General features: G+C 38.7%; 1 protein-coding gene across 1 annotated transcript in view; it reads left to right on the top strand.

Moving 5' to 3' along the window:
* LOC311498269 (CD166 antigen homolog) overlaps positions 1-10,108 on the top strand; it is a 42,594-nt gene extending 32,486 nt beyond the window's left edge. The window contains exons 12-16 of the mRNA XM_084558797.1: positions 855-984; positions 1,666-1,695; positions 2,159-2,270; positions 8,095-8,227; positions 8,334-10,108. Of these exons, the coding sequence (XP_084414923.1) occupies positions 855-984; positions 1,666-1,695; positions 2,159-2,270; positions 8,095-8,197 (375 nt within the window). The 3' untranslated portion in view covers positions 8,198-8,227; positions 8,334-10,108. The remainder of the gene's footprint in view (positions 1-854; positions 985-1,665; positions 1,696-2,158; positions 2,271-8,094; positions 8,228-8,333) is intronic.
* Positions 10,109-12,270: the final 2,162 nt, after the last annotated feature.

The following is a 12,270-nucleotide window of genomic DNA, read 5'->3' as shown; positions in this document are numbered from 1 at the left end:
CCTGTTACGTGCCTGCCCGTTTGCACCGTTAGTATTTTCCCCAGCTGTCACACTTTTGAACTTATCTGGCCCGAACACTTCCAGGCGGCGGTGCTCAGTGTTTCGAAATAATACGTTTCTTCGTTTTTCTCTGAGGCCCCCAAAACACTGTATTTTGCACCAGACTGTCACAAAGACAAAAAAATAAAAATGTTTTCTAAATGGAACTTTTTCCTCCTCCTCCTCCTCCTCCTCCTCCTCCTCCTCCTCCTCCTCCTCCTCTTCCTCCTTCCTTTGTTTGTGCGGTGCACTGATAGCAGGGGCCGCTCAATGAAGCAGTGTGAATTACACGTGAACCCGGGTCTGTGTTCGGCCCTTTCACTCCGGTGTCTAACCGCAAAAATAACCTTAAAACCCGAGCCTGCGCGTAATAATTAATCGATTCCAAAGGTGCACAGAGCTCACTGAAGAATAATGTATTTCGGGGAGTACACCACACACATTTCTACTTCACTCTGTGGATTTTTAAAGCACGTTCGCTCAGAGAACAGTGTAAGCCTCGAATACACAAGCGTATTTTGCAAATTTGCCACATCCTCTTGCATATGTAGAGGATGTGAAAAGGGTGTTGGCAGTTTGTCTTTGTGTCTGGAGTTTTCCTCAGAGACTCAGGAGTCTGTATCCCACAGGCTCGCAGGCTGTTTCTTTGTCACGGAAAAGCTGAGTCACTCACCGGTCCAACATCGCCCCCTAGTGGTAGTGGTGGTGGTGGTGGTGGTGGTGGCTCTGCTCTTGTAAAACCAGCTCCATCACTTGGTGTTCATCCTGACATTTATTGTTGTTTTTTTTCCTCTCTCTTGTCTCTTGTCATTCAGCTCGACGAGACTTTCAAGAACGGAAAGATAACACACAGCATCTCAGTGGTGCCCTCTGCCAATCTAACCGTCTATTGTACGGTGACCAATGACTTTGGTTCTGACACCAAAGTTATAAATGTGTCATCTTGTAAGTACAACGTGATATAAAGGTCCCCTTGACTTTTTTTTTTAACTAAATCTTCCTTCCTGTCTGTTTTCCTACTTGAATCACTGACTCCGTCTGCCTGCATGTTGACGTGACACAATGTTGAATAATTAAAATGACAGCAGTTTTGCATTAATTAAGGCAAACAAGTCTAATTCATGATTAATATTTGGTTTGAAACTAAAGCTCACATTAACGCTGTATAATCAACCATTTTAGAAAACAAGTCATAAATACATCATATTTAAAGCAAAAACTAAAGTTAACGCTGTTTTCAAGTTGTTATATTTGTGGTTCTTTACCTTTTAAAGGTACATCTTTTTACTATTACCATCACTGTTCACTGTCTAAATAGAACTTGTGCATGCATTTAACACTTTGTCCATGTACAGTGTTTATACCATCCTTTGCTCTGTCTTGCTTACTCATTCCTGTGTGTTTGGGACGACATCTGACATCTCTTCTTTCCTCCCTCGCTCAGTGTGTGTCTGTGTATGTTGGGATGCTGGATTTAATCTCTTCCCTCTTTGAACTACATGCATGCCAAAGTAGAGTTAGAAGTAGAGTAGTAATATTCCTTGACGTCAGACTTGTTTCTTTTCTTTTTTCTTTCCTTTTTCTTTTTTGGTTGGTCGTTAATTTTGATTTTATATCTGATTTCAGTAATTGAGGAGGTGAGAATGGATAAACAAGGTAAGTGGTAGCGGTCTTCTTGCTTGTAAGGAACGGTGGGGAGGGGAGGGGGGGCTGAGCAGAGGCTATGGGCGGAAACCAGTGTTTCTCACTGAAAGAAGGCTGTTTATCAAATATTTATCTCTAACATCAGCTCGGACTGTTCAACGGGAAAATCAATGTTAAGAAATGGGTGAATAAGAGGAAATGGAGCTACCAGCATCCTGACAAGATGTCGGCATTGTTCATAAGCTCACTGGCTGACGAATTTAATCAGAAGATTATTAACAATCGAATCGATGAGTCATGATCATGTACAAGTGCGGCTGTGTCCATTCATCAATGCATTTATGGCACATGATGCTTTTTTTTATTATTATTATTTATTTATTTTTTGATCCCCTACATGCATCCAGGCTGGACTTTCAGAAATAAATGTGTCTCTCAGGACTCTGATTTTTCTTTGTTTATATCGTTGTTGCAGACACGTCGGATGACGGTGACCAAACCAAGGTGGTGGTTGGAGTTGTAGTCGGCCTCCTCATCGCCACTCTGGTCCTGGGCCTGGCATACTGGGTTTACATGAAGAAATCCAAGTAAGATGTCAATTTTTTTCTGTGAATACTTTTATATAACAATGACCATAAATCCACTCTTTCCTGTTTATTTTCCACTTTCTAGCCCATTGAGCTAATAGGTCAATTTACTGTCAGCAGCCTTAGACACTTTAAGTGGAGTATATGCCTCTGCAGGACATAGATGCTGTAACCTACGCACGTAGCTGACGCCGATGCGAGTCATTTATACTTACTCGTCAGTCTGGCTCGCTCTGTAACAACGCCACCCAAACGATAGTCGGCGGTGTGTCTTTTTTGCCAGTCGGGATAAGTTTTTGTTCTACTGCCTGCTTCACTTTCAACAATGGCGACCGAGACTTTCAATGAAATTTCGGCCGAAAACACGAGTCTGTATCTCCAAACCGCCTCACTTAAACTTACAGATTCTTTATTAATATAAAACAATCGAATACTAAAAAATACTAAAGTTGAAACACGATACTACGAAGCGGACCAGCCACAGCTCTCGTAGTTAAATTTCGGGGGAGGTGTACGTCAGTTGCGGCGAAGGCTCTACGTAGATGTCTGCGTTGTTGCTGTAGCCTCTGAGTCAACTTAATGCAGAAGCATAAACCACGTATTAGCGTTAAAATAATAGACTTCTGCCAGGCATATAACTTCAGCTATAAGCTTCCCGTAGAAATCCGAACAGATAGCGGCTTTGCGTCACTCTCGTGCATACCTAATCACCGCCAGCTCCCCATCAAGTACACACTGAGCACACAAGCTGGAAAAACACCACCTGGTAGCAGGCTTTCTGTGTGTGTGTGTGTGTGTGTATTTATGCTAATTTGATTAAACAGCTCTGTTTAGGAATGTCAAATATGGACCATACGAGCACAATTAAACCAAAGTGATTAACTAAAAACTTCATTTTTGCACAAGGCTAGGAGATCAGGGAATAAACGCAGCAGCTGCCTCAGTTAATAATGTATTTATGAAGCAAAGGTGCTAAAACAAATGGAGAATTAGTGGAGTTTTATCTGTATTATCACCCTTGCCTGCCCATACAGAAAAATAACATATTCACATATATGCAGCTTGCATATATTCCAGTATAAGGACATCTATGTTAAATACATATATTTACATCTATGTTAAATACATATATGTTAACTACATATATGTAAATATATGTATCAATATATGTCAACCTATAAGTACATATTCGAAATTGGCCACTTTCTTATATTTCCTACATATAAGTACATATATTTAAATATATTGCACTAAGAAGCATGGTCACGTGACGCCTGATGACAATTGGTCACATGACCGATATATGTCAGACCTATATTTCTCACATATATTCTTTAAATGTAGTTCATATTCTACTATTGTTTATTATTTTCAGCATTTATTGATATTTCATTACTGTGTTTACTTAACATTAACCATAATATCAATATAAAGAGGAAGAAACACACAACACTTCTGCTTTGTTTTACTGAATTTTAATTAATTTTATTTCTATTTTGAAATCTGAGCTCTGTGAGCTTGGCATTAATCGCCTGCCCCAACAATCCAGCCTGAGTCCCTTGGAATCTCTTCTGGGTGGCCTCTGGAAACATAAAAATAGAGCATGCAAAATATTAGTGACAAGCACAGATGCTAATGTGTTGTGTATCACAATAATTGGAGAGAAATACAAAGCCAGTTGGAGAGAAAGACATGCAAATAGAATAAAATAAACTCATCCATTATGGCCTTGTTATATTATATTATTTGCTTATAACAAGACATTTTTACACTTTAAGTTTATTTTGACTTTGTGTAAGTGAAAATCTTCTTGTATTGACAAATCTTGGAAGATAATTTAGTTTATTTTCCACAAAACAAGAAACTTTCATTTGCAGGATTTGCCAATATAACAAGTACTAAGTATAAGTATAACAAGTACATAATAAGGTCAAAAAGGCGTACATCAAGTGCAGAAATATCTTAAAAGCTCTTGTTATATGCAAATAATAAACAAAATGATTCATACCCCTGGAAATATTGATTTCCCCTTGACCAATGTTTCTTCTGACTGAAAATGACAATGCCACATGGCAAAAGGTTGTAAGACCATGTACCAGAAAAGGTGTTTTCATTGTTCAGGTGTTTGTTTGTTTTTAAACATTTTTATGAAAAATGGCTCGTGGCAGTGCTATATTCAGTCAGAACAAACATATTGGTCAAAAGAAAATCAACATTAAATTGATATCTGCCAAAGGGAATTAATGACTTCTGTTTAGACCCCCATGTTTAAAAGAACACTCCACCGTTTTTTCATATTAAACTAGTTGCGCCACAGCTGGGGCCGCCAAGGGAACTTTATCAGGATGCATAGTATCCTGGATCCATGGAATAACTGGCCTTTAAAAATAATAATCTGCCTGCCTCTATGGAAATTTAACATATGGGTGTCTATACTTATGCACCCTGTATTCTAAGGAAGAACATTTATTTTATATGATACATTATTCACTCACAAAGAAATCTGGTGTCTTTAAAGGTTGCATTTTCCCTCATGTTTTTTTTAATTAGGGCACTCAGATCAATTCCCAAAAGATGATTTTTTATTCCTCTTTTTAGTCAACTTCAGCATGGGGGTCTAAACGTATGCATACACTTTATTTATTATACGGCCCTTCACAAAGCAAGTAGAACGCTCCATTGACTTGAATGGGATTTCCCAAAGTTCTACCGGTCATTATTTTCTGATAGAGGACCTCTGAAAAAAATAATGACCGCTGTCAATGGCAACTGTGTTTTTGCTTCTAATTCAGGTCTTTCATATCATTTCGTTGAAAGTGAAAGACAGCTAGTAAGAGGTTGCCAAGCAACATCTGAAACAGTCAAGTTCTATCTGTGTGGCGAACTATTTTGTTAGCGGAAGCCACGGAACGGTAGCTAAGTCATTGCTAATCTTCAAGTCAATGGAGCGTTCTACTTACATTGTGAAGAGCCGTAAAATAAGACAAATATAATGAACTCACCCATTATGGCCTTAGCCCTTTCAGGGTCCAGGGACTCCCTCTGTTCCCCCTCTGCCCTCTTAGACTTGCCTCCTAAAAAAAAGCACAATCAATAAGGAATGTCCATTCATTTCAGGTAAGAAATAAAGAGGAATATAAAGTCATCTTTTGGAAATTGATCTTAAAGGGATATTCCACCATTTTTGGAATTAAGCTCATTTTCCACCTCCCCTCGAGCAAAACAATTGATATTTATCTTTTTCCCGTTCATCCAGCCGTTCTGTGAGTCTGACGATACAACTTTTAACTTCAGCCTAGCATAGTACATTGAATCAGTTTAGACCATTAGCATCTTGCCTGCTAGCATCCTGTTTAAAAGTGACTAAGATTTCTGGTAATTTTCCCATTCAGCTTTAAAAGAAAGAAGATTGAAAAGTTAGACAAATTGCATCATATTCACTAAAGTATTATATCTGGGAAGCATTTACACAAATTAGTTAATGAATATTACTGATAAAGAAATATGCTGTTTCTGTTTCCCACAATACAATATCCAGGTCACCCTAAAGTTTATTTTCATGCTAAACAGTTAAGTGAGGAGCAACACTGAATTGTGACTAAAATGTTAAACTAATGCATGTCTTGTCTCAGCTACATTAACGTTACAAGCTTTACTGAATTCTTAATAGGCAAACTACTACACTTAACCTCTGAGGCAGAATAAGGGCCTTACTTGTCAATAGGAGAAAAAATAAAAATAAAATATAGACCAATAAAAATCTTTATATCACAAAAAAAATAATAGTAATAATACTAACTAATGGCATTTACATAGGCCTACGTGCACTTGTGTGGGTGTTGTGCGTTTTGCTGCTGCTGCTCTACCCTCCCCTCCTCTTCCCGCCCCTCCCCTCCCCCACCCCTCCTCTTCCCGCCCCACCCCACCTCCCCTCCCCCACCTCTCCCCCAAAGTCAAGTTCAAGCACCTGAAAAGCAGGCGAACATTTTTACAGTTTTTTTAACAGTTTTTTAACGCACACAAATCGATTCTGACAGGAATTAAAACGTTATCTCCGCTGCTGGTGCCAGCCTACCAGCTTGCATCCGCCGCCAGCTCGCACCCCCCCAACCCCACCGGCAATATACACACCCGACAAATGCCTGTTCAATCCACATTTACGTTTCAAATGCATAAAATAACTGCCGACACATTCAATGCATAAAATAAAAGACGATGTTACAATGAGGTCGCAAACATTAGGTAACTCACCAAAGAGATGCACTCAAAGAGAAGAATAAAGTAATGGCGGTCAGTGCAGCTAAGCGGGTTGACAAAATCACATTTCACCTCAATATTCACTAATGTTAGCAGTCTAGCGACGAAAAATATCTCTTTAACTGCCTAAACTTAATAACATAAGTTGTTCCACGGGTTGAATATTTGCCAAGCAGGTTGAGAAAACTGCTGCATGCTACCACATTTCTCCGCCAACAATTTACCAACAGTCCCATCTTTATCCGTTTCAACGTCGAAATATCGAAGTAATTCACAAGCTGAAAACTTTTCTCCGCATTTCCCGTTCACAGCGAGCAACGTGTATGTATATAATGTTATAGGTGTATATGTTTTTTTGTGTGTAAAGCACTTTGTAACTGTTTTTTTTTTTTTAAAAAAACAACAAAAACCTAACTTCTATAGTTAAATAAAGCCTTAATTACTTAAGGAACTTACCGTTATGTCAGACTTTTCTCTTGCACTGTAGTCTGCTCGTGTTTGCTGCTGCTGAAGAAGCACGTACGCACCGTCGGCTTGCGCGGGCTGAAGAAGCACGTACGCACGTACGTGACGTCACATATAACGGTCGAATTGTTTAAATAAGTCTATTCAGTGAATATATTCAGCACATAGACTTTCATATAAGATATCCACATATATGTTACAGTGCTGGGTTCCACATATACTTGCATCTATTCAGTGAATATATTCAGCACATAGACTTTCATATAAGATATCCACATATATGTTACAGTGCAGGGTTCAACATATACTTGCATATATACATACTTGTACTATATATGTATTCAATATATTGTAGCCATCTATTTAAACATAAGTTGGGATGCAGCTGCATATATGTAAATATATTTTTTCCCTTGATTTTTCTGTATGGGTGGTGGTTAAATGAGAAGATTGATACCACTGTAAAGTGTACCGCTGTAAAACTGGAGTAAGAGATAGTAAGTTTAGCATAAAGAAAGGAAACAGAAGGAAATAGCTAGCTGGCGTGACAATGACAGGATGTGGTTTTAATGGGATTTATGTGCCAGACACTCAAGGAAGTCACTGGTAATGGCCAAGAAATAATCACAACCCACCCAGTAAACCTTGTTAGCTCTGCACTGTGTTCAAATCAAGCAGACAAAATGTGATCTAATTATTTGTGGCTTTTGGAACAGGGCTAGCTGTTTCAGTCGTTATGCTAGGCTAAGCTAAGCTAAGGAAAACAAAGCAGCTGCTGGCTCTAGCTTTATGTTTGACGCACAGATGCGAGAGTGGTATTGATCTCATCTTTTAGATCAAATCGAATTAGCAAAAAGACAGTTGTGAACCTTTTAAGGCCTCTTGGGGTCTTGGTCAATGGGTCAGTAAGTTGACCGCTTTTCCCATCTTGGTAATAAATCAGCCACTAATGAGAATTAGCTATTGATTGATTATGAGCACTTCCTTTTCATTTAGTGCAAGGGTAGCCATCTCACCATCAGACCGGGTTCATGCTTTATATAAACTAAGCATTATTAGTGCATAATGCAACTATTTTTATGTATTTTTTTAATCTAAACAGGCAAGGAAGCTGGAAGACCGGCGAAAAGGAGAACGGTTCTTCTGAGGAGGAGAAAAAACTGGAGGAGAAAGTGGAGGAGAACAGTCAAAAAGCAGAGGTGTAAAGAAACGTTCTTGAAATGGGGATGTCAAAGGTAGAGAACAAGACATTTCCATCAGGTTGCCCTGATAAAAAGATTAACGGTTCTGTTTCGAATGACATATTTTATCTTTTTTAATCCAGTTTTTTTTTTTTTGCAGTAAGAAAATGGAACTTTTGCACATTTCTCTTCACCTCTGTCTTTGGGAAAAAAAAGAAAAGAAAAGAAAGAAAGATCGAGTGTATTGCATTGGGATGAAGACAGTTTGGATTTGGTTTCAGGGAGAATTTTACTAAAAAGCATATCCAAACTTCCCCCCACGCCCTGAGCCCATCAACCCCATCACCCCTAAAAGAAAAGAAAAAAAAACCAACAGATAATGTATGTGATAAACATAACTCGTCTGCACTACTGATACATGTGTAAACCTGTCTACTATTAGGATTCATGTTTGTTAGAATGGAATTCGGGAAACTGAGAAAATGCAGATAATTTGTTTGTTCGTTTGTTTTTGGGTTTCATTAGTCGATGGACGTAAAAGTTACTACTAGACCAGTTGCCTTTGCTGTAAGGATGTTTAGACCTGCATTAGTCTGTCCGCGTCTGACCCGAGAGACATTACCACCGTTCCTTCTTAGTTTCACGCCACCACAACCTCTGCCTTCAACATCAGTGTGATAAATCTGCTCATTTAGTTTCAGTTCTGTCATTCAGGAGTTAAAAAATTAAATAAAATAAAAAAAAAATGTTGAAATTGAGATGAAATTCCAGAAAGGGCTAAGGGTATATTGTTATACTCGGCATTAGTTGTAGATGGAAATATGATTTACGCATCAACTTGCAGGAAGTTCTTTGGTGTTACGTGTTTTTTTTTTTTTTTTAATTGTGTGTAACCACGAGAGAAAACGACTCATTTTACCTTTTGTCTTTATTCAGAACGTACTGTACATTCAACGTAGCCACTGTACAACACAAGAAGCAGGTATAATATATAGCACAGTTCAACTCATTTTTTTTACTGGCTTTGGTTTCGGCCGCACACGTTGCTTTGCGTAAAAGTTTCATTTTCAAGCTTCTCCGAAGAAAAATGTCCTTGAGCCTCGTAGTAATGGTCAGATGTTTTAGTTTCTCTCTCAAGGCTGTAAGTAAGACCGTTTGCGCTACATCAGTGTTGAGGTACGATTGTTTGTTACGTAGCTATGGCAGAGTTTTGTAATCGAGGCCACTGAGGGGACGGGATGTTCGTCTCGAGGTGGCCTTCATCATATGTTTGCCTTCTTTTCAGAATCTACCTGTAACCGCTTCAGTTCGTGATGTGCACTAGGGTTCATGTTTCCTGTCAAACTTATGTAGAATACGACAGAATACGCGCAGCTGTACACAATTTTGGTCCTTTAAGAGCGTTCGCTAAATTTGAAAATGTATCAAGACCAGGACGTAGTTGTGAAAATATGTGATTTTTCTTTTTCTCTTTTTGTTAATTTTTTATTTTTTTTGCTATTTATATTGTACAAGATTAAATATCCTGGTAGGCAAAATTCAATAACCGTCACATAACTCATATCTTGGATTTGATAAATTGCTTGCAAAAAAATATAATTAAGTTCTGAGTCATCGGTAGTTTGCTCGGTGTCTGGTTGAATAATATATTCAGCATGTGATAATCTCAGACCTCCAAGCTTTGTTGCCTACCTTATGTGAAAAACCATCAAATTGGAAGACTGACCAAAGAAAGTGAACATTGCCATGCAAGTATTGTAAATATCTGATGTTTGTTTTTGTACTTTTGTTTAAAATAAAGTGTACATTTGGAAAAGTTATGCCCACTGAATATTAATTAATTATGTTGTCACGGGTTTCTGATCATCTTTTGAAATAAAGAGCAACACGGTTGGTTCAGACCTTAGTTTTCTTTCTACTTGTATATGCACACGGGGACCTGAAAACATGGGGTAGAGCTATGGTGTGATTACAGTACTGTGTGATTATTTTACAAAAAAACATGGGAAACACTTTTTTTAGAACCATTTCTGCAGAATATAAAACTAGAATCTACATTTTTAGCGTGATAGTCTATATTTTTAATTGTAAGTAATTCAAGGCTTGTCCATGCATCTTCCAACTCAAGAGCAACATGTACTACGGTTACAGTGAATTATTTAAAAATTAAAAACTCTAGGCACGAGCCAAATCTCATATCAGTACTGATGTGGGATTTTGCCAAGGGCTGGCTCTGGAAAAACAAAACAAAAGGAAAAAAAAAACATCATTACTGCAACTCAATTTTAGTCTACAGCATCAGGATTGCATCTTCTTGCTGAGATCGATTTTGACGCTGAAAGGGAGGTTGTGTTATCAGGATAAAAACAGATGGTACAGTGTTGGAAGAAGTATTCAACCGCTTCTCAATATATTCTGTAAGGAGTCAGATTTTCTGACAAAAATTGTTAGAAAGGTAAACACTTGTAACCTGTTTGTGGATCCAATTATCGGGCCTTTAAGTCAATACAGCAACTTATATAATAACAATGTATGTAAAAATACTTAATAGATAGTTTGTCCCAGTTACAAGAAATATGTAGAGAGACCGCATATATAGTTAATATTTGTAATGTAAAATCACATTTCTGCAAAAAAGAAGTGATATTTGATTTTTGGGATGAAATGCAATTAACATTAAACAACATAAAACAAACCTGATCGAATCCATCCTTCCTCCCACCGTCCAAAGACATGCTCATTAGGTTAATTGGTGATTCTAAATTGGCCGTAGGTGTGAGTGTGAGTTTAAAATTGTTGTCTGTCTCTCAGTGTTAGCCCTGAGATAAACTGGAGACCTGTCCAGGGTGTACCCCACCTCTCGCCCGATGACGGCTGGGATAGGCTCCAGCAGACCCCGCGACCCATCACAGGAACAAGCGTTTACAGAAGATAAATGAATGAATGAATGAATGAAAACAAACCTGAGTACAGAGTATCTGTTGGTAAGGTTATCCACAGACATGTGGTGGGATTTTGTCACTATCTATCAGTGAAACGTACTATTTTCAGAAGCATGACTTGACTCTGAATGGATCAAAAGGAAAAGCTTCGGAGCGGGCTAGTCAAAGCACAGACCTGAACCCCACTCAGACGACGATGATGATGATGATGATGATGATGATGATGATGATGATGATGATGTGGGACCTGAAAAGAGCCGTTCGTGCTCGCAAATCCTTCGAACGGCTCTTTTCAGGTCCCACATCATCATCATCATCATCATCATCGTCTGAATGGGGTTCAGGTCTGTGCTTTGACTAGCCCGCTCCGAAGCTTTTCCTTTTGATCCATTCAGAGGTGGACTTACTCTTTATGTTCGGCATCATTGTCTTGGTCCAAAACCAGGTTCTACTTCAGCTTCAGCTCACATAGAGCGGACCCGGCGTTCTCCCTGCAGGATATTCACGTAGAGAGCTGAGCCACGGCCGCCATGGCTGACTGTAGTCGTAATGTTTTCATTTTTTCATAGAATATTCACCAAAGAGGTTTGAGGCTCATCAGGATGTGGCAAAACAACAACAGATGTTCTAAGGTTTTTGTCTTGTTATTCCCCCAAAGTAATTTTAAGTCTTTCAGATATTGAAGTCATAAACCTGTGGTGAAGAGAAAACAGGCCTGCAGTTCCTTCTACGCTTCCACTGGATCTATTCTGACTTCCTGGATGAGTCGTCACTGTACTCTAAAGAGATATTTGGATGATTCACTCTGGGTTCAAAATCTCAAACTGTGGATCTGTGGAGCCAAACAAACAGTTGTCATGATTCATGTATTTCAGTCGTTTTCTTCCTCATCTCTCCTAGAAGAATTTGGAATAGTGCACGACAACTGAGACCTTCAAGTCATGCTTCTGAAAATAGTACGTTTCACTGATGGATAGACTGAGCCCTGAGGGCTGTTAATGAGGCCTGGGTGTTTCTTTATAAACGGCAACCAGCTCTCAAGGCGGCAAATACTTTTTCACACAATTCAACTTGGTGTTAGATCACAGTTTTCATTGCTTGAATACATGCAGTGTCATTTAAAACATGATGTGAGATAGACACAGAAATAGAAGG

This window comes from Chelon labrosus, assembly GCF_963514085.1.
Source record: "Chelon labrosus genome assembly, chromosome: 13".
NCBI classification, from domain to species: Eukaryota; Metazoa; Chordata; class Actinopteri; order Mugiliformes; family Mugilidae; genus Chelon; species Chelon labrosus.
The sequence above is the reverse complement of the archived record's forward strand: the minus strand, read 5'-3'. Positions and strand labels throughout refer to the sequence as shown.